General features: G+C 49.4%; 1 protein-coding gene across 9 annotated transcripts in view; it reads right to left on the reverse strand.

Moving 5' to 3' along the window:
- The window catches only part of Atp11a (ATPase phospholipid transporting 11A), a 108880-nt gene extending 92101 nt beyond the window's left edge, over nucleotides 1-16779 (reverse strand). For all 9 annotated transcript variants that reach the window (XR_005284973.1, XR_005284974.1, XM_038325213.1 and 6 more), the window contains exon 1: nucleotides 16655-16779. Coding sequence is in view for 7 of the 9 variants with exons in the window: in XM_038325213.1 (XP_038181141.1) it covers nucleotides 16655-16693 (39 nt within the window). In the remaining 2 variants the exon portion in view is untranslated. The remainder of the gene's footprint in view (nucleotides 1-16654) is intronic.
- Between the last annotated feature and the right edge of the window lie 9045 nt (nucleotides 16780-25824).

Below are 25824 nucleotides of genomic sequence, written 5' to 3' on the forward strand. Positions count from 1 at the left end.
AGTGGCTTTTGGGGGAAAGAAGACCCCGTGACCACTCTGACCTCTGCCATGAAAGCCTTAGACCCATAGGTCAGGTACACACTGGCCCCAGGTGACACGCATGACTCCACCTGAACATCCCTGGAGACGTCTCTGGTCGTGTTACCAAGGCCTTGGAGCCCTGAAGAGAGTCACAGCACAGAAGGACAACATTTGGCCATGACCTGTCTGCTCATGGGTTCAGGATCCATTGTAACAGGATCCCCATGACTCAGGGCTACAGCAGGATATCCGAGAGGAGTTTCAGTGAGGGTCCAGTGATGACGGTGTGCCAGAGGCCAGAGGTCTTGAACCAGACCAATGATTCACTGCAATGCACATTTGTGGGCAGGGTTTATTGGACAAAAGGGTGTCTTGCCTGACACACTGCAGCTCCCAATGTTACTAGAACCAATAAAGAGGTGTTGAAGAGAGGAGCGAGGTCTTCTTTTGTTTATTTTCTTTTGTTTTTAATTATTTAGAGAGGGTTCTTTTCGGGGGGGGGATGGTGCAGGGATGAGGAGTGGATATGGAGGGACTGGAAGGTGAGGATTGGGGAGCATGATGTGAAATCCCCAAAGACTCAATAAAAAATTATGTTATATATATACATGTATATGCATATGTATGTATACATATATGTGTATATTATATATACATGTATATACAAACACACACACACACACACACATAAATAATCATTGGCAGTACCTATCCAGAACTGGCCCTCTCCCCACCACAGCCACCATGGCCAACTGGACACAACCTCCCTCACCTCGGTTTGCAAACTGAAGGTGCAGGAGGAGCCATGGCTTCCTATGACCTCAGGGTAGTTGAACTGCAGGCTGGAAAAGGTCCTGCCTGCCCCTCCTGCTCGGACTTCTCCCAATGATGCTGACCCCCTAAGCCCTTTCTCTTCCTTCTGGTTCCTTCCTGATTGCTAAAATTACAGCAATGAGATGATATGAAGTCCTTGTACACTATGCAAAGCTCCCACGGGCAGAGAGGAGACAGGAAAATTCCAGGCGGTTATTTTCTAGGGAGTGGCTGTGCCTGCCTCATCCAAGATCATTACACCCTGTTGGAAAAAGCCAATTTTGCACCAAGCAGATATGGAGGTGACTACTGTGTGTTAGCAGGTGTGTGTTTGGGGTGGGGGTAAGATGGGCAGGAAAGGGTAGGTGCCTGCACCAGACTGGAGTTAAAAAGCACACGTGCACAGGAATTACACTGGACAGACAGAGAGGGGCTCCACCAGTCATGCAGGGGTAGACACCTGCTCTGATGTTCATTCATATCTAGTCTGTCAGGACCGTGTGCTCTTGCTGAGCAAGTGTCTTTCCAGAAGGGTCTACAGAGCCTGTAGGTGCTGCTCAGAGGACATGGTCTCCAGCATGTCTCCAAATAAAACTACAGCAAGTACTACAGAGGTCAATCACAGTGCTGGTGCCAGCTGCCCACTCTATCTTGCACCCCATTTTGCCAAGGGGCTGCAGTGAGCTATGTGAGTGGACTCATCCAGGCCTCTATGTACCCCGATCTTAGTTCTAGGGAACTGGGGGGACTGGCAGGCAGGACGGCTGGGCACCTGTACCAACTATGGGCCACAGTGGCCACAGTCTGTGACCAGCCAGTTTCACTGATAAACTCCTGTGGGGCAGGACAGCACACAGAACCCCAGGCTCATCCTTGGGGACAGCCCCATCTTGGGAAGGAGTCAGAAGGGGAAAGGCACACAGACCTGGGCCTGAGAGGACTTGCTCCCACAGGGCTGGTGGTGTCCATGTGCTCCCATTGCTCTGTCCTGCTTCCCGTTTTACCTTCATTGTTAAACTGGATCCATAATAAACAGTTGGTCCTGGCCCCCTGGAGCTGCAAAGTCCAGCCTCTGCTACTTTACAGGGAGATGCGGGCGAAATTCTTTCTCTTCTTTGTCCCCACCTCTTGACATGAAATGAAATCAGACACAAGTGCTGCTGAGTTCTCTACACAGACTCAGGCCTTGAGGCATTCAGCACACAGGCAGCGGCTACCCACTAAGTAAAGCCAATCACAGACCAGTTGGCCCCACAGTGAGAAAGCCCCCAGCTGGACAGGCTGGGCGACAGTGTCTCCTTGGCTACTAAGGAGAGTGCCCATCAGACTCAACTCACTTCGGGACTACACCGGAGAACCTTAACCCACAGAAGCAACATGGCAGCTAGCCCAATTTTTCAATTAATTAATGTTACAATTAAGTTTCTTTCTTACACACACACACACACACACACACACACACACACACACACACACACACGGAACCTTACTAGGAACAAGAAGACTTAGAACTCTTTATATACCTTCCTTTAAAAAGCAACAAAGTTATGAAATAGAGAAAAAATCCAATTGCAGAGACAGGAACAAAACAAAACAAAAATCTCAAAGCAGTCTGACATTGTTCTCACAGAACCAACAATTTTACTAAAAAATGCAATTTTAGATGTAATCAATCCATTTCTTACTGTTTCTTTGTATCAAAATGTCTTCAAGCCAAAAGAGACTTTGAAGGATTATCACACAGAATGTCAAGGCTCTGACTGCTACAATGTACCTAGAAAAAAACACAGAACCTAACGCTTAGCACCACAGTCAGAGCCACCCCTGCTCCTGAGCTGCCCAGGTTAGCAGACCTCCCTTTCCGGCAGTCTCCACTCACTGCCTTCAGCCTAAGGAGACGTCCAGCAGTGGATGAGGCCTGGTGCACTCTTACCCTGCCTGGCTCAGAACTGCCAATCACTTAAAAGGGAAGCCCTACCCCGCTACATTCTACATGAAAAGTTAATGTGCTCAAGTTTCAGTCGTCACGTTAGTTCTTTTTGGTTTTGTTTGTTTGCTTGGGTTTGTCTTGTTTCTTCGACACAGGATCTCACTGCGTAACTCTGGCTGGCACAGAACTCAATATGTAGATCGTACTGGTCTTGAACTGACAGAGATCCACTTGCCTCTGCCACTATGCCTAGCTATCTTTTTAGTTTTTATAGATTAAAAAGAAAAAAAATATTTCCTCAAAAATCAAGGTATACAATATCAAATGTAGAATAAATTTCATATTTAAAACTGCCCACAAATCAGCTTCATTTGAAATAAGTTCTGGGAATGGGCTGTGTTAATGGTAGCAAACAGTGCTGTCTGATACGATGGGAACTACAATTAAATGTAAATTTAGTATCATGGGTACCATTTTACTACAATAAAATTGCTCATAATCAATAAATCAACATGTCAATAGACTATTAAAACTCATCCCTTTGGGGGAAACAAGATGGCTTATCAGGTGCTATCAAGCCTGCCAATCCAAGTTTGATCCCTAGGACCAACATAGAAGGAGGACTACCAAAAGTCATCCTCTGACCTCCACATGTGTGGTATTGCACACACCTGCACTTAGACACAGGCACAAGTGTCTAGGTGTTTACACACATACATGCATGTACCTTAGAAGAAAAGCCACTCCCTAGCTGAACTGGGCCAGGCACAAAAGCACAAGCACTGTGTGTTCCCACTTTTATGTGACATCTGAAACTGATCTCAAAGAAAGAGAACAGAACAGTGTCTGAACCTGGGAGAGTTTGAGGACACTATAGGGAAAGACACAGAGACCAGGGACAGGAAACACAGGAATTGACAACAGTCAAGGAAATATTTTAAAATAACCAGCAAAGTTAGTATAGATGCTGCTCCATCACAACATAAAGAAAAAGTATGTGTAGACATGCTGGTCACACTAAAACATCATGCAGTGCCCCAAACACACACACACACTGTGTTACCGATAATGTTAACAATGATCCAATTTTTTAAATTATTCTGATTTTTTTCTATTATGTAATTTTATTTCTTTAGCCATATTATTTCAAGACAGAATTAAAGCTTATATAAAAATCTGGGCATGGCAGTGTACCCTGGTAATCCCAGCACACGGGGAACTGAACCCCACATTTGAAGACAACCTGGGCTACAAAGCCAGATTTCGGCTTGAAGAATACAAACAAGCAAACCTTTCTCAGTATGCAACATACTATTACCTATTTTAAGACATAAAACTCCAAGGCAAACAAGTCAGGGCTCATTCTTGTGTGTACCCAGCTCCATGCTACAGCACTCAGTCTCTGAGTCTCAGGCTTCCTCTGCTTGAGGGTCCACAGGCTGCAAGGCCACGGGCCCAGACGTCTTCAGGACGCAACTCTGGTCACCTCACCTCCCGTCCTCTAACACCAGAACCCCGTGTTCACTCAGTTATCATCTGCGTGGTATCCAGTCTCCAGTTTGCTCTACCGAATGTGTAGCGCACACATCACACACTCAACGACCATGGGAGGAACATCAAATATCAAGACTGGCCAGGCAGTGGTGGTGGTGGTGCACGCCTTTAATCCCAGCACTCGGGGAGTCAGAAGCAGGTGGATCTCTGAGAGTTCAAGGCCAGCCTGGTCTACAGAGCTAGTTCCAGGACAGTTAGAGCTGTTATACAGAGAAACCCTGTCTTGAAAAACAAAAAAAAAGCCAACAACAACAACAAAAACAAAAAACCAAGGCTGACTTATGCAGGCAGGTTTCTGTGTGGGATGTTCAGGTGTCTGCAGACACTCCCCGATGATGCTTTATTTGCATCCAAGAAATGGTGATCAAGAAAAACCACTGAAAGGTCTCTGACCACTGACCACCACAGCAGCCTTCTTCATACACATGATACTTCCCAATTCACACCAGAGTCCATCATCACTGGAAAAACGCACTACTTTGATGGTTCCTATTTGTCTGAACCAAAACAACTGAGTCGATACTTTCTAGAGACAAATGTTGATTCTAAATGTAAAGCATTTTATCTGGAGTGACAAATGCAGGCGAGACTTGACCTCAGATCACAGACGTCCACATGAATGACCCTCCTATCATTTCATTTCCACCTTCAAGTGCAGGTGCTCTCTGAGATCCTGAAAAACTACACAAAAAACCTGGATGAAATCCTCACAGCAGAGGTCTGCTGTCCTTAATCCCCTGCTGAAAATAGGCTGGGGAAATCCTCTTTTCCCTGGGCACAGAATATTTAACTGTTAAGGCACGTCCTCCTCCCAGGCAGCGGGAGGTCACAGATCTGGGGTGAGAGACAACAAGCCCGCTCAGACCCTCCCCTGTTTCGGTGGGGCTGTGCCCTGGCCTTGCTCCACACCTTGTGTAAGTTCCAGGTGCTTCGGGGCAGCCCATGACATCTCTGGGCCTGGGGTTCAGTGTCAAAGCTGGGTGGAATTCCTCCTTAAGACGAACTCTCCTGAGCTGCCCCTGCCTCTCATGCGCTGCAACAGTAGGCAAAGTGGTCCTTACACCTCACTAGACAACACAGGAGAGCTGGCCCTGGTGGTGTCGGTGTGGGCAAGCCAACCCGACATAAGAACAGGAGACTCAGTATCACCCCATGTTGCTTACTACATGGGGTGAGCTAGCTGGGGCAGTACCAAAGAGCTCACCCTGGTGTTGAGGATGAAGAAAGCTGGTGGGCTGACCAACTCAGCAACCACCCAGACCAAGAACCAGAGCTATGAGTTGGTCCATCCCATCATCCACCCCATCTATGGAGCATGTGAAGGGGTTGGTCCTGCAGATCCAAAGTTACAGGACTTCCATGGCACAGGACAACAGGACAGCCAACAGGAACCCCAGTGAGAGCCCTATATTGATGATATAGCAAAAGCCAGAGACATCAAACCAGACCAATGACTCAATGCAAAGAACACATCCAATGAGCACTTCCATGTAACAATGTATGGACTAAAGGATGGTGTGACTCACTGTGTCACACGACAGCTTCCATTGTCAGACTTTTCCTTCTTTTCATCTTTTTCTCTTTTCTCTTAATTTTATCTTGTTTTACCCTGGGGGGTGGGGGGAACATGGGAGTTGCAAGGGTAGAAGGTGGATGAGAAGGGATGGGGAGATGAGTGGGACCAGGATGCATCATGTGAAATCCACAAAGAATCAATAAAAAGCTCAATTTGAAAAAAAAAAAAGAAAAAAAGAATAAGAAAAGGCAAACCCTCTTGCTTCATTTTCAGTAAAAGGCTGAAGTCTCCAGAAGTCACAAGCACGGAGGCCAGGTGACACCTGACTGGAAGAGATCCGTGACTGGAGATGGTTTTGAGATAACAGTCTCCAGGTGACAGACAGTGAGACTGTGGCTCTTTAAACACACTACAATGACAAGCGTGGGGACTTACAGCTGTTGGCGAGGAGCTGAGGGCAGCGGTGTGCAGGTGTGCTATGATTCTGCTACCAGAGATAGCTGTGCAGATAGTGCAGCCCCCAGTAGACGCCTTCACTTCCTGCCCACCTCCCCGCAACCAATTCTAAATGTTCTCCAGGGAAGAAATGTCAGCCTGAAGACGAGAGAGGTAGAAAGTCCACCTACTAGAGCCATGGTTCCTACTGGTCGAGTGGACATGGCTCTATCCTCACTAAGCAGGCAGGCCCAATCCACTTTGTGATATAACTAGCAACATCTGTCTGGTCAATAAGCCAGATGCTGTGCATCTGGACCAAAACAAGGTGTTACATTACTGCCTTAACTCCCTCTGCACTGCCAGACCCCTACAAAGATTGATTGCATGTAATTATTAAAAATTATTAAAAACAAAACACTAAGTCTAGTCTATGCCATTTTCCCAGATTTTGTAGAAAGGGCTGTAATTTATTTGGTAATGCAGAAAGCAAACAAAGTGTCTGCTTTGAAATTCACTGGTCTGAACACTATCTAAACAGTCTCCTAAACCATGTACTGCTTCAGGCTGAACTCTATCCCTTGTCATATTTAACCAAACTTGAAGATTAGGCGGATAAAAAGCCTTGATGTAGGAGTCTTAATCTGGGAGGACCAGCCTCTCTTTTGATCAGGTAGGGACATTAGAGCCCAGCCCTGCTGATAGCCCAGCCTCCAGACCCAAGGAATGCTTCCTGCTAAGGTGGAGCTGTTAAGGCCCAGCTCATGGATGTGTGAACGGCATCCACTCTAGTGCTGCATGTAAGCTGTCAGGTACCAACAGAGCCAATGAGGCTGACAGACTCAGCAAGAGGCAGCCCTTTCCCTTCTCACCCATCCTTGGCACTGGAAGACGTAGCTGTCTGACTTAATGCCCATCAACCCCCATTTCAGAAACCCCAGCTGCAGATCTCACCTGATGAGACACTAGCAGGAGCCTGAGAGAGAGAGAGCCACCCACTGTATAAACACCTCTGAGGTCTCCATGCAAACCTCCAGCCTGCCTGCTCTGACTTCACTTAGAGAGGACAAATTTAGTTAGCTGGCCAGAGAGGGGACAGACGCAGGCAGCCAGAAGACATCTGAGGCCACACACTCAAAGGCCGAAGGGCTTTGTGCCTTGTTTGGAACGGGACGGGGCAGGAGTCCCCGACGTGGATTCCTCCCTGAGTGAGGAGGAGACACTTTAGAGACGATGCTATTGCAGTCAGCACAGGGATGGAGCAGCCAGGGCAGTGAGGGCTCTTCAAGGCTCACACGTCATCTTTACATAATGTTCGATGCACTTCAGAGAGTGGCAGCTTCAGAGGCTTGCCATCGCTGGTACAAAGTGTCGCCACAGATCAGCGCATGGATGTCAGGCCACGTCAGCAGTTGGCCAGGCTCTAAACACAACAGGGTACAGGACACATGGAGGAAAGGATACACGGCAGGCTGCTGAGCCATGGGAAGGCTAGCCGGCACCTCAGCCATGCGGGACCAGCCCATGCCAGCTGCTGCTTCCTTCACCCTTGCTGCAGCTCTAGGTGGCTTGGTCTGGAGTTTTCCTTGAACTTTTCTCTCAAGTAGCAGGAGGTGGGGTCTGCCTGTCTTAGGACTCTCTGTCTTTATGGGGTGTTGTGTAAACCAAATACCAACCAGAATGTTTCTCGGACACTTGCATATACCACCAAGCCACACACATGTGATTTCGGAGGTGCAATATGTGACCAGCACCACAGGATTCCCAGGGCGAGATAGGTCCCATGAAGGGAAAGGATACAAGGAGGCAGGAGCGGAACCACAGCAGTGACAACGAGGGTCAGGCCACCTTGAACCCCACCTGCCTACTCAGGAGACGGCAGTAGGCTTGTGTCCTCTCCAAAAAGGTAACAGGATCTACCATGAATCTGCATCATGGCCAGCATGGCCCTGAGGTCACATGCACCTCTCGGCAAGGTTGGGGACAGGGGAGCACAATAATCTGGGCCCACTGTTCATCTAAGAGAGGGTCACCTAATTTACTTGCCAAACTGAGGCACTTCTGTGGCAGGGATGTTGTGGAAGATTATTCACTATGCTGGGCAAAGCAGGTGTACTACCTCCTAGGAGGCCCGTGCATCTGTAACCACCCCATGACATAAACCCAGTATTCTCGTGAAGAACAGTGTTCCTCCTCCTGGGGTCTGGAGACCAACGTCAGGGGAGGGCACGCCCATAAGACAGCAGGGAAGAGTCTGCTCCACTAGCAGAGACACCTGCGGACCCAGACCCCTCTAACCACGACTCTCACCTGGGCCCTTTCCTCTTCGGGATTGTGCCACCACCCCCAGACTGGACGCTCTCACAGTGTTGTGGAATGCCTAACCCACTGGCTTTTTGATCAAGTACAGTTTTCACAGAACAAATCTTCTCTTTAAAAAAAAATCTCTTCTTTATCCTCCAACTAGAAAATAAAAGTTACTTACATTCCCATTTCAAGTTGAAAAACAATTCCTTATGAGCATACAGACTTTGGTGAGCAACTCTGGAAGCCCTTCACAGTGCTATCTGATCTCAGACCTGGACCCCTAGGGAAGCAGCTGCCTCTGCCATTGCCTGGTCTTCACACCTCCACCCCACTAGCCTCTGACCCTTCCCTCCCTCTCCCCAGGGAGATAAGGTGACTTCAATGGCCACCTGGATCACCTGAGAACCACAGAGGGTCTGACTCACAGGGAGGGCTAGAGGGCTAGGATTTTGACGTCACTCGTCAAGTGAGCAAGGTCAAGACTTGAAGGGCCACAATGCTTCTTGCCAGTAACACCTTTCTTCGTGAAAATTTCTGCACCCAGGACACAAACCAGGTCTAGCACAGTGGCTCCAGCACTCTTAGGAGGCCGAGGAAGGATTTCATAGCCAGCCTGGGCTACATGGGCCAACTCTGTCTTTAAAAAATAAAATCTTTGTAATTGGATAGCGCTATATGTGGTGGCACATGCCTTTAACCCCAGCACTAGGGGGGCAGAGGGTGACAGATCTCTGTGAGTTTGAGGCCAGCCTGGTCTACACAGTAAGTTCCAGGCCACCCAGGGCTACATAGTGAGAGCCTGTCTCAACAACAAGAAACACCTGGATTGGGTTGGACTCTCAATGGTCACCGGCCCCAAGGGCTGATGTTCCTTTGGACTCTGAGCCACAACTAATACCAAACAAGACAGGCACCACACCATCTTCTGGCAGCATGGGTCACTCCAGAAGTGTACCTCCCTCCCCCAACCTGGCTTGCATCCTGGAAGCAGAGCTCATCCCCAAAAGCAACATGGCTCAGTTCCAGGAAGATAGCTCACTCCCCAGTAGCTTAAGTCACCCACAAAGTATGGCTCACCTCAGTGTCCAATGTGCATGAACCTCTCAACATAATCCCAAGAAGTACCTGGTTCTGACACCCACAAAAGTTAAAATACAGAAGCAGAGGAAGCGTTTACAGCAAAGCATCAGGAAGGTTAGAAGGAGGTTACCGCAGTTTTCAGAACAGGAATTCAAATATACAATTCTTTCTGAATTACCTCTGTCCTGGAGGATGAAGGGTTCAGGGTGTTTCTGTGGGGGCTCTGCCACTAACAATTCCGGCATGTGGGTGCAGGGGAAGAAACATTCAACTGCTACTCATGATGTCAACAGCTCCTCGCTCCGCTGTTAAAGTGCTGAGGAACAGCTAAGAGACTGACAGTGGAGAAAGTGACTAATGGGCAGAGTGGTCACACACCAGGGCCACCAGGAGCCCGTGTCACTGAGGTTAAGTGCTGTGCACTGATGCTGATGTCCACATCACTGTCATCTTCAGCAGCGAGGGGACCTTCCCTGCTTCAGTTTCAGTCACAGCCTGAGACACACACACACACACACACACACACACACACACACGTGCACACACACGCACACACGTGCACACACACGCAGAATCAGACAAAGCACAACAGGAACCTGAAAAGCAGCATACAAACTGCTTTACCCTCATTACCTGGGGGCCCAAACCAGAAAGGCCTGAATCCTTATCAGTGGGTGAGAGACAGGTCACATGCAAGAGACAGGTCAGGCAGCTCAGAACAGCCCAAGCCAGCACAGGCAGTATCTAAACAGCTGTTCCCCACAGCAGCAAGGGCCATAAGGAAAAGGAGCCACCAGAATTCTGGAAAAGTCAAGAAGTGTGAATGTTAGCAGACACTCAGCTATATTTAAATATCAGCAGGAAATTCAACTACTGTTCCAGCCACTGAGTAGCAGACCCAACCAGCCCAGGGCCAACTACCTGATCCATACCTGATCTAGGACTGGTTCCTGCAAAAGACACACAACTTGGAAACGCATTCCGAGGGGTCACAGAGTGAACTCTTGGGCATCAACAGTCTAAACTTCTGGGGACCTTCAGAGCTCTACTCTTGAACCCAGCTCTGTGGAGGGTACTGGTGCTACTCCTCCAGGCCCAAGGTCCAATGAACTGACAGAAGGAAACTGGAATGAAGCCCCAGGAGCTCAGTTCTGGTAGTTTTGGCTAGCAGGGGCCCCGAGAAGACACCTATGAGAGGCACAGGAACATCATCAGAGGCAGGAAGGCTGAGAGCTGAGGAACTTGGCTTGAAGGGCCAGAAGCAGTCAGAGTTGGGTCCAGCTCACATTGTTAAGAGCCAAGGAAATAGAATCTAGAGTTTGCCAAAGTGCCAACCAAGACTTAAGGACTTGCTAAGTGTTTAGTGCTTGGTCACACCATGGTGCTCCCTTCAAGTCTGTCAAGTGCTGACCAAGCCTTGTTGAAAGACTTGCTAAGGGCCCAGTGCCTGGTCACACCGTGGTGCTCCCTTCAGAATGGCTCTGCAGCACTTCCTCCAGCCACCGTTAAGAGGATGGTGAGAATCACCCATCGGAGGGCACAGAGCAGCGGTTGTGCAAACACGGTTAATGGTGAGAGTCACCCATAGGAGGTCACAGAGCAGCGGTTGTGCAAAGGGCTAAGCACAGATCTCTGGCATGCACAGGAAGGTTCCCCTCCCAAGACAAGGGAGTAACAGAGAGGGGGTGTGAATCCTAAGTGTGCACAGGCAAGCAACAAGGTACCAGACGCCTAGGGCCCCACAGCCTCGGCACCAGCCTTTTCCTCCACTGGACACACTACCCAGTCTAGACCCAGTAGGTCCATAAGGTCCTCAGGATGCTGCCCAACAAGGCCAGTCAAACCAATATTATGGCCAAGATATAAATCATTCCCCAGCTGCTAGAGTCACTCATAGAGAGGTAACTGGACTGTGAGGGCTCTGACCCGATCAACAGATTGATATAGTGATGAATTCATAAAAGGATGGGGGGGTGGGGTCACTGAAAGGAGCCTGGCTACCAACCAAGAAGTAAGCAAGCCCCTTTGATCCTCCATGGAATCCTACCTTTCTGTTCAGTGCACCTTGCCTGGTCTGAAACTAGGAGCCAAAAATCTATTTTTTCCTTTTAACTGTTATCTCTGATGCCAAAAAAAGAACACATCCGACCACTAACACTTGCTTATTATGTTCAGTTTGCATCTCCATTCTGAGGTGGCTACCCAAGGATGGGGAGCTCCATCCAACTGAAGTGTGAGCATGTGAGCCACAATGAGGTCATGAAGACTGGGGGAAAGCACCCCAGGAGCAAGACAGAGACAACGTGGGAGGGAAGCTACAGCTGGTCAGCCATTAAGATAAAGGGTAGACAGAGGAAGACTCGACTACAAGCCACAGGGCGATGATGTCATCTAAACAGGAAGAGGACGGGAATGCAAGCTCCAGAACTGGCCTCTATCAAAATGGAATCTACTGTCCCAAACCAGGGAGGCAGGCCAGGACAGAAACAGCAAGGCTGTGGGCTCTTACAGGGAGATGTGCTGTCTGTTTTCTTCTCAAACATCTAGGCATGTTGTCTGCTGCCCCCATGGAGAGGGGGAGCAGTCCGCTGAGAACCAGGGCAGCACAGACTCGTGGTGTCGGATCCACACTGGCCCCACTTATGGAGCATGAACCGTGTGCAAGGGCTGTGTCCTAGACAGCGCAGGCAACGGGGAGTGGGCACTACTGACAGTTCTTGTTTTCAGAGGGGCAAACAGTCTGAAGAATCTCACCAGCAGCCCCAGGCCCAGGCGGAGGCAGAGAGAGATGTGAGTGAGGATACAGGAGACAGATGCCTAACCTCCAAAGCTCTACATCGACCCTGAGTTTCTCAGCCATCAGCATCCCAGGCGAGCAAAAATAGTACCTATTCAATTTTGTATTTCCAGTGCTGTAAAAAGTGGCTTTCTATCGATTTGTATTGCAAATAAATAGCACTCTTACCTGCGCTTAACTTGGTTAAAAGAACATTTGTAAGTCTGAGACGTAGGAATCTTCCATTCCACCCTGCTTGTGTAGGGCACAGGGCGCAGGGACCCAGTAACAACCTGATGTTCAGTTTGGAGCCCATCTGCAGACCGAGTTCCTGGGTAGTAAGCACGGTGCCTGTTAATAGGCATGCCATCTCAGCTAACTGTAAACTGAGGGCAGTGCTCTTATTTCTAGAAACGTAATGGGCTATGATGATACAAGGAGCCTCTTTCCCCATGGTTATTAAATCCAGCCACCGGCATGAAATAAAGGCATCTGAGGCTTGTTTGTCCTGATGAGAAGACGTTCAGTAGGGCTCCACAGAGCAATGGGGAAGATTCAAGGCAAGGAATAAAACATAAAAGTTAAATATACAGCTGGGGTGATTGCTCAGAAATGGCCAATCAGAACACATGAAAGCCTGAAGACCGGCAGGTGCTGGACAAGTCTGCCTAGCTGCTGCCTTGTTAAGTGTGTGTTAATTATAAACTTTACAAGTCCACCCTATAGCTTCCTGCCACCATGCTGGAGATAGACCATCCATTAGCCTGGGGTTTATGCCTAAGGAACCACTTATTTCAAATACCAGAAGGGCCTTGGTGGTTAAGTGGTTTCACTTTATGTCCAGGAATACGGACTCTGGGGGCTGAAGAGGAAGGCCTGGATTCTCAGAGCTGGATTAGGAACAGCGAGCCAGTGAGTTAAGTCTTTTAGACAAAAGGCAAGCTCATCATGAATCCTAATGTCCATGCTACAAAGCACTTGGTGATAAAAATGATGAAGCCGAGCATAGTGGCAAATGCCTTTAATTCCAGCACTCAGGAGGCAGACACAGGCAGATCTCTGTGAGTCTGAGGCCAGCCTGGTCTATGTACTGATTCCAGGACAGCCAGAGCTACATAGTAAAACCCTTTCTCAAAAAAGAGGAGGAAGAGGAAGAAGCTGTAGATGATGACACAAGCTTACAAATGTCTGAACTTTTGGGAAGTACAGAGCAAGTGTTTGAAGATCTCAGGAGCCAGCCCCGTCTTTTTCTAATACACGACAAATGGGAGACTTGAGAGGAGGCTCAGCAGCTAAGAGAACCGGCTGCTCTCCCAGAGGTTTGAATTCACAGCACCAACTCCTAATGGTCAGCTCCAACTCCTCTGACCTCTGCAGGCATCAGGCATGACCGCGGTGTGTTTACATACATGCAGGCAAGGAGGCCGTTCACATCAAAGAAAAGAAAATTTTAAATAGGCTAGATGTAGTGGTTCAAGCCTACAACTCCAGGTACTCTTGAGGCTGAGGCAGGACCACCATAGGCTCGAGAGCAGCCTGGATACAACAGCCTGGATACAACGTTTCAGGTCAGTCTGAGCAACTTCAGGAGTCTCAGACAGGAAAAAAGACCTGGGGGTAGAGCACTAGCCTAACAGGGCAGGAAATCCTGGATTCAATCATCAGACATCACCAAGAAAGAAAGGACGTAAAAGGAAAGAGAGCCCTCTGGTTTTCCCAGGTTTCCTGTCCTGGACAAAGGGTGTTGCGTGCAAAGCAAATTCTGGAAGGCAGAGAGGCTCACAAAAGCTCTGGCAAGTCCTAAAACCTAATAAACCGGTCACCCAGACATGACATAATGAAGCTCTTGACCTACAGGAATATGAAGGGAAATCAAATCCCCTCTGTATGAACCAGAGGCCTTTGTGAGGAGCAGCCTAGGAAACTGTTCCTGGCTGCCCAGCATCAGGTACTCCACACATTTCTTTAAATTATTTTGTTTATCGATGCAAAAATCATACCCACCACTATTTCTTCCCACCTACTGCCCCAGCAAAGCCCTGGCGGGGTTGGGGGAATTCTTTTTAAAGGGCTTAGAATTGGTGACCAACGCCTTTACTTCTGGTACTGGGGAGTCAGAGGCAAGCAGATGTCTGTGAATTCAGTACTAGCCTGGTCTACATAGTTGAGATCCAGGCCAATCAGAGGCACACAGTGAGGTTCTCTCAAAAAAGTAATGTTTGGAAAAGTACTGAGCCTTCCACCCTGCTCAACATCCAAGCACTTGCTAACCTCTCACTGGCAGCCCAGGGCCAAAGGCCACCTAGGTCCTAGAGGACCGTAGTAGTCAGCTTTGGGGGTAAACTTGCAGAGCCTCTCCTGGGATCCAGGCTCCATTCTCAGTCCTTTTCTGGACTACTGGATTTGCACAAGAACTGCAAGACCAAGCTGCGATTGTCCTCTGACAAAGGCACCAAAGCAGGACAGCAGAGGCCACCTGTCCCAGGTACTCGCTCTACTGCTTCCTCTCAAAGGTCCACGCTCCCCACCTCAAATACGTAACTCCGCATGCGCTCTTTAAAATGTTTAGGGTACACAATATGACTTAGACTAGGTCCTGCCACATTGGCTACCTCCTGGTGGAAGAGCTGTGCACCTCTTCACGACTGTGTGGCTGTTCAAACAGAGAGCACGGAATACTGCGGTGTGTACTGGCTTCGCCTAGACAAGACTTCTCTCATTTACCTGCCTGCATTCACTGCTGGGAACTGACCCAGGACAAAATACCCACGACAATGTTTTCCGGGGACTGATGACTCCATCTTTAGCAACCTCGGGCCTTAGAGGAAGCTGTGCATTTATCATCTCAGAAATTTGGACGGTGTGAGGAGAGGAAGGAGGAACAGGAGAGGCTCATTTCTGTAGAATAACTTGCAAGTTCCATGAGATAAGAATATTCAATCTCCTTTTTTTCTACTCTTACTAAAGAAAATATAATCTCACATCTTGGAAGATAACCATATTACAAGGAAAATCATAACTGTTTCTGGGAAAAGTCAAACTAATTTCATGGCTTAGACTCGAGTTTAAAGTCATAGATATGACTAGCTGTGACCAGGCATATGACAGGAGTCAAGAGAACACCTGCAAGCAGGAGGTTTAAAAAGAGAGAGATAAAAAATGAATAACATTCCATAACTTACATTCCAGATGCATTATCAAATAATTAAGAGTGGGAAAGCTCGTTAAAATCTACCTCCTAGATTTGAGAGAAAACGCCATTTCAAAGGTGAAATAGCACAGCAAAAAGAAGCTAATCTGACATTTTACCTACATTGAGGAAACCTAAGACAGCCGAAGGCCTTCCTGGGGGCAGTTCGGAAGTAAAAGACAGCACCCACTCGGGACGAACACGCGTCCTCTGTCCCCGGGAAGCTGGCACACCCCACGGAGAAGTCTGTACAGGGAACAAGACGACCACCCCTCCGCCTTTCACTACCCACGCGGGAGAACTTCAGTTCTTAGTCTCATTCTTTTCTTATTGGAAGGTCATAGTTGGAAGGGAATTAACTAGAGAAAACACAGTGGGTACATTCCCAGCTCAGGAAAAACCCACATCTAAGGCCAAGTGTTCAGAGAAGCCAGAAAGAGACGGCTCCGGTCGATCCTCCGTACCCAGCCCGCGCCCGGCACGCGCTCCTCAAACCTGTGACCACCCGGCGCCAGCAGCCGGACAATAGGTCCTTGTGCCGAGCGCAGGGGAAGATGCTCCGTCCCGGGGCACATTCTCTCTTTGCTATACACACCCCTTCCCTCCATCCTGACCCATGGCTGGCTGCCACCTCCCTGATCTCCCCCGGTGAGGCACGCTCCGTCACTACCCGCGCAGCGGCATCCAGAAGGACCGGGAACTGCGCACTCGGACCTGGCCGGCTACTTTCAGAGATGGCAAACTTCACTTCTGACTCCCCGGCAGAGTCTCCCCGCTTCCCCGGAGCCCTAGACATCCTCCAGTCGGTCCCTGTCCCCCGCGCGGGCCCGCCCCGCTACAACTGAGTGCGAACCCCCGGGATGGATGTCCCTTAACCCCGGGATCCACAGGGCTGCAACTGCCTACCAGGGTGGGCCTGGCCGAGCGCAGGTGGAGCACAGTACTGACCGATCCGCGGGATGTTCCCGGCCTGGACTCCCCCACCCCCCGATCCGGATCCCGATCCCAGCCCTGGCCCAGCGTGCCACTCACGTATCTGCGCACGAGCGTCCTCAGTAGGCTGCAGTCCATGGTTGCCGCTCCGGGCACCGCGAGCCCCCGGCTGCGGGCGCTAGTGCAGCCGCCCCCCGCCCGGTCACGGCCTGGGCGGCGCGGGGGGCGGCCGCGGCCCCTCCGCGCTCATGCCCCGCCGCCGGCGGCCAAGGGACGCGGCTCGCACGCAGGCGGCTCGGAGGAGGCGGCCCGCCACCCGGCGCTGCTCCCGTCGGGCCGGCGCGGCCTGCGCTCACTGCTCCGCGCCTGCTCCTCCCGCGGCCGCCGCGCCTCTGGAGCCGGCTCTGCCCCGCTGCGCCCCGCGCGTCACGGGCGCCTTGTGTGAGCATGCGCGCACCGCAGCCCCCGCCCCGGCCCCGCGCGCGCGCCGCGACTCCCCAGCGCGCGCCGCGCCCTGTTGCTTCCGCCTCCCTGCCGGGCGGGAGGGCACTGTCACCGCCCCCGGGTGGCTCGTCGGGTGCCGGTTCCCCACCTCCCTTGCTCACTCCAGTTCTAGAAAGGACTCCTGGCGTGAGCCCAAGGCCGATGGCGGGTGCGGTGGGGGCCTGAGTCCCTGAGCCTGTAGGTCACGCCTCCCACCTTGCTCTGGACAGAAGGCATGGACTCCTCAGGTGGCTGCACCGTGCAGCCACCACCACCCCTTTTAGGACTTGCTCCCTTGGAGACCCAACCAAACACGTCCTGATCCAGCTCTTAGGACTACTTTCTACCTGCTGCTGGGGCCCCGTCTCAGGTCCTCCATCCAGACCCAGGCCTCTGGGTTTTGTCTGGTGGTCCAGCACCCTGTCAGGTGCCTTCCTGCTACTAGCTTTCAGCTAAATCACCACTGCTAGAACCCCCAGTCCCAAGTGTAAAGCAGCACACACACAGTCTGCACAATTTTCCTTACCTCCAGGTCCCCCTAACCTAGCTGATGTTTAATGGTTCCAAATCCTTTGCTTTTGCTTCAGATAACCGTAGAACCTGATGGGGACTGAGGCTCTTCCGTGGCCAATCAGGAGCACCCAAACTGGAGATTAGAAACGCTTTTAAGCCCCGTCTGACAGGGTAGGGGGGAGATCTGGTACTATTAGTTTGGATTAGATACAGATGATAACCGACAGACAAGTGACAGGTGACTAAACAGGAAGGCCCCCTAAGCCACTAGCTCACTGTTTCCCATTCCTCCCACCCCATCTCACCATGGCCTTCTGCCTCGCCCTTCACCTAGGTTCCACACGCGTTTCTCACCACATAGCACCAGCTGCAGAAACTGAACCAGTCTCAGAGAAGTGTTTCTCTCCCGCCTTCCTGGATTTGCCATGAGCCTGCTGGTGTTGGAAGGAAGCTGTCACTGGTACTCCTAGCTTGGTGTGGACTCTTGAAAACAGCAGCCCCTGTGACTGGGGACTAGCGGGTGGTCCCTGTACCTGGTGGTCCTGTGGGCACAACTGCATGGTCATATGTCCCTGGTGATGCCATCTAATTTCTACCATGACCCCCGTACTGCTTGTACAAACTGTAGCTTTCTGGTGGCAAGCTACAATTGGAATGGATTAGCCTGACACAGACCTGTCTCGGGATGAAGGCTTCCTATCTTTAGAGAATGTCTGTTCTGCTCAGAGGCATGTGCTCCTTTTCTTTTCCTTTTTATCTTTTTCTTATTTGGATATTTGAGACAGACTCTTTATCCCAGGCTGGCCTTGAACTCTGTGCACTCTTCCTGCCTCAGCTTCTAAAGTGTTGGGAATGCAGGAATGAGCCCTCATGCCCAGCTTATTCTCCATACTGAGGAAAGCAAGTCTCTAGTGATGCAACAGGAGTCGGCTTTATCCTTGTCCTTCAAGCCTTCACCCTTTGTGGGGCTCAGAGTGCTCTCTGCCCCCCCCCCCTTCAGCTAACACCATCCTATCAAGTGGCTGGTTTGTTCAAAATGAGAACGCTAACGGACATGGAGAGGAACTTGCTGGGAGGGTGTTTCATGAAGATTGCTTCAGTCTTAAGAAAGCATGGTCCCCTTTTGAGAAGGGAGGCTGTTGTCTGAGGGCGGTGCCTAATGTTTTGTAGCCTCCTTGCAGACATCAGAGGATTGAGTGGTAGCCTGGGGAATGTACTCTTTTTTTAATTTTTTTCATTGATTTTTATTGAGCTCTACATTTTTCTCTGCTACCCTCCCTGCCTCGCCCCTCCCCGCTTCAACCCTTCCCCGCAAGGTCCCCATGCTCCCAAATTTACTCAGGAGATCTTGTCTTTTTCTACTTCCCATGTAGATTTGATCTATGTAAGTCTCTCTTAGTGTCCTTGTTGTTGTCTAAGTTCTTTGGAATTGTGATTTGTGGGCTGGTTTTCTTTGCTTTATGTTTAAAAACCACCTATACGTGAGAGGAATGTACTCTCGCTGGGGATAGAAGCAAGAGAAAGTGAGTTGAGCAGGGTATACCACAGATCCATTAACCTGTCCTAACTAGAGACTTGCAGACCTAAGAGCCAATGCAGTAAGTTTAAACCAAGTGAGTTGGATTTTCCATTATCAACAGATGTCAGCACATTTAACCCATACAAACAAATCAGTTAGGATGCTGTTAAAATAACAGGAACTTCAACTCCTTCTGTGAACCTGTTAGTCAAGGCTGTGTAACAAGTCGCTTGCAGGCAGGAGGTGTTTAAGCAGTAGGCAGCCAGCATGAGTCGGGGCTCCCAGGCTTAGCAGGTTGTTCTGCCCTCCCTGGTGTTGACTGGGAATCTCCAAGCTGCCACATTCTTCTGGAGGCTCTGCCAAGGTAGGATGTCCCCACTGCTCGAGTCCTGTGCACAGCATCCCTAGATGGAGAAGTGGGCTTGGGGGTGGGTTGTTCCTCTTTTCAAATGCCTTTTTTTTAATGTCTCAGTGATCTAGCCTAGGCTTCTTCCCATGGTGGTTGGCTCTCTCAAGAGCCAGTGCAGACTACAGAACCACTAAAGGTTGAGTTTGGAGTATCCAGAGCATTTCCTCTGCCACACTCTCCCAGAGAAAGTGAGGTTCCATGCCTTCTGCCTCCCTCCACATGGAGCACCAATAAGCCATATTTCCATGAGAGCCTCCAGGTCACCACAGGTGCTGCCCCAAGACAACAGGTCATATCCAACAGGAGGACTTCTTACTTCCTGGGCCTCCCACAATCCCTTCCAGCTCCCTGACCATTTTGTCTGGAATCTAAGATCTTATTTGATCATCCTTCTTTGGTAAATTCCCCTTCCTCTCCCCTCCCCCCTCTTAGTTCTCTTTAGTTCCAGGTAATGGCTTCTTCCTTTAGCACTTCAATGGCATCATTGAGTATCGTGTACTTATCTGCTCCAAGTAGCTCTTCTAACCCTCATAGAGCATGATCTTTTTTTCTTTTCTTTTTTATAATACTTGCCCAAGACTATACTGTCCCAGGCATTTAGCACCAGTGCCTTTTAAAGTTAGCAGTTACAGCATGCTGAGCTCTGAGCAGGTGAGAGAGACTTTTCTGGGGACGGCTACCGTCATCGATCTTCGTCTTTTTGGCACAGCTAGGGACCTTGTATGTAGAGGTGCTTGACAAATCGTGAAAGGATTAAATTACCCATAGGCTGCCATTTCAGCCACTGAGCGTCAGCAGGAAGTACAGAGGGAGGTCGTGAAGCATTGCCAAAGAAAAGAAAAGCGTACAGCCCACAGCAGTTCATCCAGGATGGGCTCTGTGGCTGTGTAACAACACTATGGAGGGAAGCCCCAGACTCAGAATGTCCTTGGGTTCCTGCTAGCAGCCAGGTTCTGCAGCACATTCCTGCAATGTGTCTAGGAGGTGTTTGTGGGGCAAAGCCAGAGCTTATTCATTTAGCCTGAGACAATGTAGCCCAGGGTCTTGGTTACAGTTTCTAAGCTATGATTAAACAATCTGACCAAGAGCAGCTTGAGGAGGGAAGGGTTCGTTTCTCTCAGAACACTCAGGTCACACTCACTGCAAAGGGAAGTCAGGGCAGGAACTGCAGGCAGGAACTGAAGCAGAGGGCATGGGGGAACACTGCTTACTGGCTTGCCCTTCATGCCTTGGTCAACCTGTGTTTCTTGTACCACACAGTATGGACTGCCCAGAGGTGGCATTGCCCTGATGGGCTGGGGCTGGGCCCTCCTACGTCAATTATCAATCAAAAAAAGTGCCCACCAAAAACAAATAAATAAAATACTCCACAGATTTGTCTACAGGCTAGTTTCTCAATTGAGATTCTGTCTTCCCAGGTACTTCTAGGTTTGTGTCAAATTGACATAAAAAAAAGCTAGCACATCCAGAATTGAATTGAAATATGCCCTGGCAATACTGGGGCATGCGTGGGCAGCCCATATAGGGCGGTTCTGTTGAACTGTCTATATTGGGTTTAAGTTGATGAGGATGATTGACCAGGTCTCTTCCTCAAGAGGGCGCCAGATCTCATTACAGATGGTTGTGAGCCACCATGTGATTGCTGGGAACTGAACTTTGAAAGAACAGACAGTGCTCTTAACTGCTGAGCCATCCTCCAGCCCATCCATGCTAGCTCTAAATTCATGCTCCACCTGCCCCTGCCTCATAAGTGCTGGGATTAAAAATGTGCACCATCACTGGGCATGAAGTTTTACAGTTTCACGAAACAAAGGAAGTCATCAACCCAGACAAGTTTAAAACACACGGGTGGGTACAGCAAGACGGGAGAGCTTTTCTGTGGGCCTCGGACACCACCTGATAGTGTCCTTTAGCTTTGGGGGTGGTGGAAGCTGGTGGCCTGCTAAGTCAATAGATTCCAAAAGGTTTTTCTCTATTAGTTATGGGACGTCAGCTCTGACAGAGGCAGTCAAGGAGAGACTATCCTGGGGACTAGAGCTAGTGCAGGGACTGCCTCTGGACCAGAGCTGTGGCATTCTAACCTCACCACACCGCTGGGGTTCTGACCAGCTAACCTGTGTAGCCGCAGCTCCTCAGCTAAGCCCTGTAGACGTAACTCCTCAGCTAACCTGTGTAGATGCAACTCCTCAGCTAACCCGTGTAGATGCACTCCTCAGCTAACCCCTGTAGGCGTAGCTCCTCAGCTAACCCGTGTAGATGTACTCCTCAGCTAAGCCCTGTAGACACAGCTCCTCAGCTAACCCGTGTAGATGCACTCCTCAGCTAAGCCCTATAGACACAGCTCCTATCCAGGAATTCTCCTGGACAGGTCTCTGAGGTTTTTGCCTCCCCAGCATGCTGGGTCTTTCTTTCTTCAAGTTCTTCAGTCAGCAGAGGATTCCAGCATCATTGGGGTCCTGGTGCCTCCTGAGGCTCTGTTTTCCTAAGAGGTTGCCTGTCCCCACCCCGCCCCCGCCAAGCGAGACTTTTGGGGATTAGTTTGTTTCTCAACATCGTATTTTCTCTTATTTTTCTATGTAAATGGAGACTATGTAAAAGGAAAATATGCTAGGAGTTCTATTATCCCTCATACTCTCTTATTTTAGTTCTCTGAAGGATCAATGATTTTCTTCCCAGTTTTCTTAAAAGGAAAACAAAACAAGTTCTGTGGTGTGTAAAATTACCAATAAAGTAAATGAAAGCAATTTGTTGTACCCATTTATTTGAACAGTAATTTTAATATAAGCTGTTAGGACCTCTCTGACAAACTAAATAAATGGTAGGCTATCTGAAACACGAGTTGGACAGTCATTAGCGATTCATCATTATTCAAGGCAATTTGCGTTTTTGCTTGAGCGAGCCTCTTGGATATTATATAACACGGCTTTAAAGAATGGTCTATTTATGGGTGCTTTCCAGAAAATAAGGAAAATGGTCTCTCTTGCCCCATTGCTCTTATAAATAGGAAGATAAAATGTTTTACCTTAAAATATCTTCCATTTATTGTAATTTGTAAGAATATTCTATCAGCTTTAACTGGAAATTACTTAAGTGTGCTCAGAACACGGAAGCTGGGTATGGTGGTGTGTGCCTGGAATCATAGAACATGGGAGGCTGAGGCAGAGGATCAGGAGCTTGGGGCTGGTCTCACACACAGAGTGAGAGCCTCTATCAAAGCCAAAGATATGTGCTTTGAGAAATCGGAATCTAGAGGTTGCAGTGTCCTGTGTAATCCCCACCCTTGGAAAACAGAGGCAGGAAAATAAGGAGTTTCAGGTCAGTCTTCAGCTGCATACCAAGTCCAAAGCCATAGGAGAACTCACCTTGAAGAACAGGGAGAGGAAGGAGGACGGCTGGGTCGGTAACACATGGGGTCCTCTGTTTAGATCTCCAGCACCCGAGTAAAAAGCTAGTAAATGCGTGTGTGTAATTCCAGCCCTTGGGAGGCAGAGACAGGCAGATTCTGGGGGATTCCTAGCCAGGGAGTCTGGTAAAAGCATTGATCTCCAGGTTTAGTAAGAGACCTGGCTCAAGAAATAAGGTGTAGGATGGCAAGGAAGAGACCTAACATCAACTTCTGGCTTTTGTTCATGTATTTGGGAATTTGCTACACACACACACACACACACACACACACACACACACACACACCACCTGCTTTGTTAAAGACATTATGATAAGTGAAATAAGAACTATAGGATTTCATTTATATGAGGTCCCTAGAGCAACCAAAGTCAGAGCAACAAAGAGGACTTGTGGGTGCCAGGAGCTGGGGAGGATGGGCAATTGGTGTTTAATGAGGCCGTTTCGGTTGGGAAGGCAGAATAATGTCCTAGAGAGAGATGTGATGGCTGTTGTGATGTTGTGTGGCTGTGCAGATGGCCCTGAAATCAAAATGTTTGAAGGATACATTCAACATCACATAATTTTTTGTTTTGTTTTGTTTTGTTTTGTTTTGTTTTTTCGAGACAGGGTTTCCCTGTAGTTTCTAGAGCCTGTCCTGGAACTAGCTCTTGTAGACCAGGCTGGCCTCGAACTCAGAGATCCGCCTGCCTCTGCCTCCCAAGTGCTGGGATTAAAGGCGTGCGCCACCACCGCCCGGCATTCAACATCACATAATTTTTATCACATTAAAATCAAGTAGTGTCCTAGGATGAGAGCTAATTTTATGAGTTAATTTTCTATCATTCTGACTTCAAGTCCAGAAGGCAAAGTTCATGTGCTAGAAAATCCTTTCTGTTTTGGTAAAACATAGGACACACGAATGTTCGATGGGGACATTCTCCACAGGCATGAAGCCTGCCCAGATCTGATTTTACCTCTTTTCCCCAGCTCACCTCCACCCCCCAATACCTAGTACCCACCATTCTTGTGGATCATTTCAAAGTCTTTTGGTTTCCACCTAGGAAAAAACCATGGCCCTTGTCTTTCTGTACTCTGGCTCCCTCCATCTTCCTCCATGTGGCAGGGTCTCATTCTCTGTGTCTGGTGACTGACACTCATTGTGTTTCCTTTATCCTTTCCTCTGTGGATGAGCTCTGGGCTGGTCCTACCCCTTGGCCATTGGGGGTTTTGCTACTTCTCAAAGCCAAACTATCAGGAGAGAGCATTCTGCCGTGCAAATACAGGGAAGAAAACCTGGGACCTGCATGTGGTTGCATTGGCCCTGGATTATCTAAATTGCTCACCTGTGTTGGATGGGATTCAACCTGGATCGCTTAAGGAAGTAGGGAAGTCACTGCCAAGGGCTTGTCTAGAAGCAAGTATTTTTACGTGCCAGCCTGTAATCTCAAGGCCAATCCTTGGGTGTGGAGGAGGGGGGAGTCTGTTTTCCAGATGAGGAAACCTAATTCCCCAATTTTACACTGGAAGACAGCCAAGTCAGGGCTCACCCACAGCCCTCTGCCTCCTAAGGCCAGGCCTCCAGTTACATCATGTCTCTCAATTATGGCCATTCCAAGCACCACCCCTTCTCATCACCCATGACCCACTGACATTAAGCTAATCACTGTCACCGAGGCAGCCCTGGGTTGTGAGAAAGCTGGACAGGAGTCATCTTCCCAGTCTTTCCTTGCTCAGCCTTTCTTCCAGGCTCGCCCTGCTGGAAGGTAGAAGAGAATCACAGATGTGCCTCTGGTGCCAGGCAGAGGGACCAGATGTCCTCCAACAAGTCCCTCAGGACCCCAAGCCCCATTATGTCTCAGGGACAGTAACAGGCTTACTTCTTGTATCGCTCTGGAAAGGGCATGGATGAATTTATCCCACACCAGGCCTTCGCTCAAGGCCTGGCCAAAGCGGGCACCTACCCGAGGAAGCGCGTCGTTCTTGATGAGCACTACCCTTCTCCTGTCCTTGTGGAGGGCAGGTGTGGGCCTCATCCTCCAGGCCTAACACCCCCTGTTCCCTTACCGGTGCTGGTTTCCTGCTGTTGACCCACACAGGTGGGCAGGACTCAGTGCTGAGAAGCAGTTTGGCAATGCCACCACCTGGTTCCACTTCCCCAACTGACCATGAGTCCTTGATGCCCACCGAGTGCTGATGACGCCTTCCTATCCCTTCCTTTGTGCTGGCCACTGCAGCAGAAGCAGAAGGTGAGGCTCAGGGGCAGCTAGGGCCCCAGCTGCCATCTCTGCTCTTCCTTCTGGTTCTCAGATTGAGACTCCAAAAGAAACTGGGCCAAGGCAGAGATGGAGCATCAGGGCAGGAAACAGGGTCTTGAGGAGGTAGAAAGAGATCTGGCCTCCTCTCACCCTTCAGGGTCTGGGGGAAAGGCTCTGGGTAAAACGGCAAGTTACTATTAATCTCTGTGCCAAGGTCGTGCAGGGGAGAGTGGCTCAGCTTCCCACTTTGCAGGCTCACTTTCAACATTAACAGGCAGGATGGGTTGGGGTGGGGTTGGCACACGGAGACCCAGGTCTGTGCATTGGGGTGATGCAGTTTCCCCACCCAAAGGAAGATGGCTCAGTGAGCACAGTTGGCCTTCAGTAGAGAGGCTACAATAGATGGCATCCCTGTGCAGAGTGCCCAGGAGGGTATGGATGTTCAGGGGGTGTCCCTTTCCTTTCTGTGTGGTGTCCTTGTTGATGGTAGAAAAGCCCTATGTTTGGTTGCTGCACCATCACCGTATGGGATTCCAGAATAACCCCACTTCCTCTTTGAGATTTGGAAAGTTCTCACACCACAGCAACTTGAGGTTTTTTTTTTGTTGTTGTTGTTTTTTTGTTTTTTTTTTTGTTTTTTTTTTTCCAAGATCTACTTCCCACCAGAAAAAAAACAAATGGCGTTGCCTGGGGATGGCATTCCTGT

Source organism: Arvicola amphibius, chromosome 4, assembly GCF_903992535.2.
Source record: "Arvicola amphibius chromosome 4, mArvAmp1.2, whole genome shotgun sequence".
NCBI lineage: Eukaryota > Metazoa > Chordata > Mammalia > Rodentia > Cricetidae > Arvicola > Arvicola amphibius.